Source organism: Somniosus microcephalus, unplaced genomic scaffold, assembly GCF_052327205.1.
Source record: "Somniosus microcephalus isolate GS21.2 unplaced genomic scaffold, FLI_Smic_1.0 scaffold1, whole genome shotgun sequence".
Lineage (NCBI taxonomy): Eukaryota > Metazoa > Chordata > Chondrichthyes > Squaliformes > Somniosidae > Somniosus > Somniosus microcephalus.
In genome coordinates, this window is record NW_028225188.1 from 3153300 (window position 1) to 3160454 (window position 7155).

A 7155-nucleotide genomic window follows, 5' to 3' on the forward strand; every position below is an offset into this window, starting at 1 on the left:
GAGAAAAGAGACCCAGCCTGTTCATCCTTTCCTGATATGTATACCCTCGCATTTCTGGTATATCCTTGCAAATCTTCTCTGCACCCTCTCCAGTGCCTCTATATCCTTTTTATAATATGGCGACCAGAACTGTACGCAGTACTCTAAGTGTGGTCTAACCAAGGTTCGATACAGGTTTAGCATAACTTCACTACTTTTCAATTCTATCCCTCTAGAAATAAACCCTAGTGCTTGGTTTGCTTTTTTTATGGCCTTGCTAACCTGTGTCGCAACTTTTAGTGATTTGTGTATTTGTACTCCGAGATCCCTTTGTTCCTCTACCCCACCTAGACTCGCACCCTCCAAGTGATAAGTGACCTCCCCATTCTTCCTACCAAAATGTAATACCTCACGTTTATCTGTTCAGCCTTGGTCACTCTGCAAAAACTCTGAAATGTTTCATAATGAAATCAGGGAGTCAAAAAGCTGAGGTGAGGCAGTTTAAAAAGACAGTCCCTGACCAGAGATTGCTGGATGCTGACACTCAGTGCTCACGAGGGTAGAATGTCCCATTCCCCAGGCACGGACATCCAGCACCTCAATCACAGCAACAGTTCACAAAACAACGACAATATAACTTGGAACAGAGACGGTTAGTGGAGCTGTGATCGAGGTGCTCAAAATTATGAGAGGTTTTGATCGAGCAAACAAGGAGAAGCTGTTGTCACTGGCAGGAGGGTCGGTAACGAGAGGACACAGATTTCAGATCATTGGCAAAAGAATCGAGAGAGGAAATGAGGAGACTTTTTTTACACAGCGAATTGTGATGATCTGGAATGCACTGCCTGAATGGGAGGTGGAGGCAGATTCAATAGTAACTGTCAAAAGGGAATTGGATATATACTAAAGGCAGAAATTTGCAGGGCTGTGGGGAAAGAGCAGGGCAGTGGGACTAATTGCATCGCTCTGTCAGAGAGCCAGCACCAGCACGATGGGCCGTAAGGCATCCTACTGTGCTCTATGATTCTATAACATCAGCTTCTCTCTGCTCACTAGTACTGAGAGAACAGGGAATAATCTTTAAGTTCAGCCCAGTTATTGGGGGCTCTTAACATTAACAAGCCCCAGTTGCCTGAATTAACATGGTTCCCTCCTGGATGTGATTAAAGGCATCGGAAACAGTGGAATCGACCCACCGCAGTCACACTGTGGACACACTGGTGTGTCAGCGGGTGGGATACACCAGGGAATCCCTTTCCACACACTGAGGTTGGCTCTAATGATCGGGAGTCCCAGTGTTTCGGTTACCAGATAATCAAGCTCACAAGAACACAAATTGTCTCTCCAGACTTTATTAAGATCGCTGCATAACACAGATCGGGTGATAATTCCCTCAATCTGGAGAATAGAAGTACAGTGGATTCACGCGCGATCTTCTCGAGTCTGTTCCAACTGACAACGGCTTAAGTGGCCTGTTCTTATACACAAGCTTGGTTACCGCTCAGGAAATGGGATTGTTTGGACCCGTCTGTTGACCGCCTCCTGAACTCCTGATAATTCAGGGAATTTAGTCCATCTGTGACCAGACTATAACCACAAGCCCATCTGGTTATCACACCTATATGGTCCATGAGGTTATTATTAGATTCACACCCAGACGTTGTGCCTTCACTTGTCTGGCACTTCATCACATAACACGGGTACAGAGGCTCAGTAATGTTTCATTCATCAGAAAAAGACAAAGTACAAAATACTGGTCAGCTTAACAGAATCTCATCATAATTATGTGGCTCTAAATATAAAAGTCACTGATAAATCCAGGAGGGAATTCAGGAGAAACTTCTTTACACAGAGAGTGATGAGAATGTGGAACTCACTCCCACAAGGAGTAGTTGAGGTGAACGACATAGATGTATTTAAGGAGAAGCCAGATAAACATAGGAGGATATGTCGGAGGAGGCTCGTGTGGAGCATAAACCCCGGCATGGACCAGTTGGGCCGAATGGCCTGTTTCTGTGCTGTACATTCTATGGAACACCATGAACAGTCAATCGAAGGGAATCATCAGCACAACAGTCTTAAAGATTAAACAGCAGTACAAGAATTTATAAAACATTCATCCATTCCATGTTCATGTAACCCCAGCTGTCTACAGGGCCCTGCGCTACAGACCAATGTGAACTCGCTGGTGTCTCAGTAGGTCTGATGACCGAGTGAATCCTTTCCCACACACGGAGCAGGTAAACAGTCTCTTTCCTTTTTTTTCCAGCTGGTGTCTCTTCAGGTTCTTCGAATATTTAAAGCTCTTACTACAGTCAGAACATTTAAATGGTCTCTCATCAGTGTGAACTTGCTGGTGTCTCACCAGGCTTGATGACTGAGTGAATCCCTTCCCACACACGGAGCAGGTGAATGGCCTCTCCCCAGTGTGAACTCGCTGGTGTTGCTTCAGATCCCCAGAGGTTTTAAAGCTCATCCCACAAACAGAACATGTAAACGGTCTCTCATTGGTGTGAACTTGCTGGTGTTGCTTCAGATCCCCAGAGGTTTTAAAGCTCTTCCCACAGTCAGAACATTTAAATGGTCTCTCATCAGTGTGATATCGCTGGTGTGTCAGTAGGTTGGATGACCGAGTGAATCCCTTCCCACACACGGAGCAGGTGAATCGTCTCTCTCCTGTTCTCTCCAGCTGGTGTCCCTTCAGCTCCTGGGACATTTGAAAGCTTTTCCCACAGTTGGAATGTTTCACCGGCCTCTCCCCAGTGTGAACTCGCTGGTGTGCCAGCAGATTCGAGGACCGAGTGAATCTCTTCCCACACACGGAGCAGGTGAACAGAATCTCTCCTGCTCTCTCCAGCTGGTGTCTCTTCAGATCCTGGGACCTTTTAAATCTCTTCCCACAGACAGAACATTTAATCTCATCACTGTGAACAAGCTGGTGTCTCAGGAGGGTGGAAGAATGAGAGAATCACTTCAAAAACACGGAGCAGGTCAAAGGTCTCCCATCGGTGTGGACAAGCTGGTGTCTCAGCAGCATGGAGGGTGCAATTAATCCCTTCCCACACACGGAGCGGGTTAAAGATCTCTCCCTCGTGTGAACTTGCTGGTGTATCATCGAAGTGGATGGCTGAGTGACTCCCTTCCACACACGGGGCCCGGGTTTCCCCCAGTGTGTAGGCACTGGTGTCGCTTCAGGTATTTGTAGATTTTGAAGCTCTTTCAGAACATTTAAACGGTCTCTAATCAGTGTGAACTCACAGGTGTGCCAGCAGATTCAAGGAGCGATTGAATCAGGTCCTGATGAATCGCGTAGCTCTGTCAGAATTTGATGTGATGTTTGGTGTGAGCTTCCTGTCTGTAAATGCTCCACTTCTAAAACCCTGTAAAAGGAGTGTAGAAAGGGTAAGGGGGAAGCAGGAATTTTATTTGGCTAATATTGCCTCAAAGAACAAACAGGGCAGAGCCGGTCCCACTGGTGTCCAGCCGTGCCCACAATAACCAGCGGGCCAGAAACAGCCCAATCCACCTCACTGACTTGGCCCTGAAGTCAAATCAAGTCTCATCAAAGTCTCATCAAATGACATCCTTTGTGACTGTAACAAAGGTAAACTATCCCTCCTCATCCTTCGTGACTTGTCTGCAGTCTTTGACACGGTTGACCACTCCATCCTTCTCCAATGCCTCTCCACCATCATCCAGCTGGGTGGGACTGCACTCGCCTGGTTCCATTCTTATCTATCTAATCGTAGCCACAGAATCACCTGCAATGGCTTCTCTTCCCGCTCCCGCATCGTTACCTCTGGTGTCCCCCAAGGATCTATCCCTGGGCCCCTCCTATTTCTCATCTAAATGCTGCCCCTTGGTGACATCTGAAAACACAGCGTCAGTTTCCACATGTACGCTGACGACACCCAGCTCTACCTCACCACCACTTCTCACGACCCCTCCACGATCTCTAATCCAGTTCTGGGTGAGCAGAAATTTTCTCCAATTAAATATTGGGAAGACTGAAGCAATTGTGTTCAGTCCCTGCCACAAACTCTGTTCCCTAGCCACTGGCTCCATCCCTCTCCCTAACATCTCTCTGAGGCTGAACCACACTGTTCACAACCTCGGTGTCGTATCTGACCCTGAAATGAGCTTCCGAACACATATCCGCAGCATAACAAAGACCGCCTATTTCCACCTCGGTAACATGGCCCGTCTCCACCCTTGCCTCAGCTCATCCGCTGCTGAAACCCTCACCCGGGCCTTTGTTACCTCTAGACTCGACTATTCCAACGCACTCCTGGCTGGCCTCCCACATTCTACCCTATGTAAACTTGAGGTGATCCAAAACTACCCGTGTCGTAACTCAACGCCAAGTCCCGTTCACCCATCACCCCTGTGCTCACTGACCTACATTGGCTCCCGGTTAAGCAGTGCTTCGATTTCAAAATTCTCATCCTTGTTTTCAAATCCCTCCATGGCCTCGCCCCTCCCTATCTTAGTTATTCCCTTCAGACTCACAACCACCCGCCGCCTGCGATAGAATCACAGAAAAATTACGGCACAGAAGGAGGCCATTCGGCCCATCTTGTCCATGCCGGCCGATTAAGTGCTATCCACACTAATCCCACTTTCCAGCACTTGGTCCGTAGTCTTGTAGGTTACGGCACTTCAAGTGCACATCCAAGTACTTTTAAAATGTGCTGAGAGTTTCTGCCTCTACCACCCTGTCAGGCAGTGAGTTCCAGACCCCCACCACCCTCTGGGTGAAAACATTTCTCCTCAACTCCCCTCTAAACCTCCGACCAATTACTTTAAATCTACGACCCCTGGTTGTGGACCCCTCTGCCAAAGGAAATAGGTCCTTCCTATCTCGGGCCCTCAGAATTTTATACACCTCAATCAGGTCTCCCCTCAGCCTCCTCGGTTCCAAAGAAATCAACCTCCTCCCCCCCGAGACATCTGCGTTCCTCCAATTCTGCCCTCTTGAGCATCCCTGATTATAATCGCTGCACCATCAGTGGCCGTGTCTTCTGTTGCCTCGGCCCTAAGCTCTGGAATTCCCTCCCTGAACCTCTCCACCTCGCTTTCATAGAAAATAGGAGCAGGAGTCGGCCATTCGGCCCCTCGAGCCTGCTCCGCCATTCAATGAGATCATGGCTGATCAAAACCCACCTCTGTGACCAAGCTTTTGACCATCTGCCCGAATTTCTCCTTCTGTGGCTCGGGGTCACATTTTTCAAAGTCTTACAATACTCCTGTGCAGCGCCTTGGGACGATTTCCTACGTTAAAGGCGCTATAGAAATACAGGTTGTTGTTGTTCCCATTGTGTGAGGTGAGCTCTGAACAGGCCCCGCCCCCTCCCTCTACTCCGCATGCGCCGCTCCAAGGTGAGCGCGGGCTCTGAACAGGCCCCGCCCCCTCCCCTACTCCGCATGCGCCGCTCCAAGGTGAGCGCAGGCTCTGAACAGGCCCTGCCCCCTCCCCCTACTCCGCATGGGCCGCTCCAAGGTGAGCGCGGGCTCGAACAGGCCCGCCCCATCCCCCTACGCCTCTCCAAAGTGAGCGAGGGCTCTGAACAGGCCCCGCCCCTCCCCCTACACTGCATGCGCCGCTCCAAGGTGAGCGCGTGCTCTGAACAGGCCCCGCCCCACCCCCTACTCCGCATGCGCCACTCCAAGCTGAGCGCAGGCTCTGAACAGGCCCCACCCCCTCCACTACTCCGCATGCGCCGCTCCAAGGTGAGCGCGGGCTCTGAACAGGCCCTGCCCCATCCCCCTACTTCGCATGCGTCTCTCCAAAGTGAGCGCGGGCTCTGAACAGGCCCCGCCCCTCCCCCTACACTGCAGGCACCACTCCAAGGTGAGCGCGGGCTCTGAACAGGCCCCGCCCCTCCCCCTACACTGCAGGCGCCGCTCCAAGGTGAGCGCGGGCTCTGAACAGGCCCCGCCCCCACCACCTACTCCGCATGTGCCGCTCCAAGCTGAGCGCGGGTTTTGAACAGGCCCTGCCCCCTCCCCCTACTCCGCATGCGCTGCTCCAAGGTGAGCGTGGGCTCTGAACAGGCCCCGCCCCCTCCCCCTACTCTGCATGCGCCACTCCAAAGTGAGCGCGGGCTCTAAACATGCCCCGCCCCCTCCCCCGACTCCGCATGCGCCGCTCCAAGGTGAGCGCGGGCTCTGAACAGGCCCCGCCCACTCCCCCTACTCCGCATGCACCGCTCCAAGGTGAGCGCAGGCTCTGAACAGGCCCCTCCCCCTACTCCGCATGCGCCGCTCCAAGGTGAGCGCGGGCTCTGAACAGGCCCCGCCCCCTCCCCCTACTCCGCACGCGCCGCTCCAAGGTGAGCGCGGGCTCTGAACATGCCCCGCCCCCTCCCCCTATTCCGCATGCGCCGCTCCAAGGTAAGCGCGGGCTCCGAACAGGCCCCGCCCACTCCCCCTACTCCACATGCACCGCTCCAAGGTGAGCGCGGGCTCTGAACAGGCCCCGCCCCCTCCCCCTGCACCGCATGCGTCGCTCCAAGGTGAGCGCGGGCTCCGAACAGGCCCCGCCCACTCCCCCTACTCCACATGCACCGCTCCAAGGTGAGCGCGGGCTCTGAACAGGCCCCGCCCCCTCCCCCTGCACCGCATGCGTCGCTCCAAGGTGAGCGTGGCCTCTGAACAGGCCCCGCCCCCTCTCCCTACTCTGCATGGGCCACCGGGCCCCGCTCCCGAGGATGAGCCGCTACCGCGCCTGCGCAGGGCCTCGCATTCTGGGGAAGGCCCGGGCAACCGCGAGAGTCCCGATCACCGGCGGAAAGTGAGTTTTATCCGGGTTTATTTATATATAGCGGAGAGAAGCGCGGGCGGGGAGATAAATAAAAAGAAAATACAAACCGCACCGTCCCAGCGCCCTCCCAGCACCGAGCGGAGCGGATTGAGCGGCCGCAGCCCCTTGTCCTCTGCAGGGAGCCGGACTGGGGCACGTCATCAACTCCACGGCAGTGACTGACGGGAGCTCCGACCAATAGGGAGAGAGCGGGCGGAGCTCGGAGGACTGAGGTGGCGGCGGGTCCTGCAACCAATCGGGGTGTCCGTGGGGCGGGACTTCCGCCGCCTGCTTCTCCCGCTGCTGAGACAAGCGGAATGCAGCAGAGGGCGCTCTTCTGAGTTTGGGGCTCAGGCCTGTTAGTGGAGCAGTGC

The 7155-nt window shown here is 53.4% G+C and overlaps 1 protein-coding gene across 1 annotated transcript; it reads right to left on the bottom strand.

Moving 5' to 3' along the window:
* Window positions 1–2078: 2078 nt before the first annotated feature.
* LOC147084152 (uncharacterized) lies at window positions 2079–3094 on the bottom strand. The gene is made up of 2 exons (XM_085979836.1): window positions 3080–3094; window positions 2079–2752 (listed from the first exon to the last, which is right to left on the bottom strand). Exons 1-2 carry the CDS (start codon window positions 3092–3094, stop codon window positions 2144–2146), a joined length of 624 nt encoding a protein of 207 aa, XP_085835962.1. The 3' UTR covers window positions 2079–2143.
* Window positions 3095–7155: the final 4061 nt, after the last annotated feature.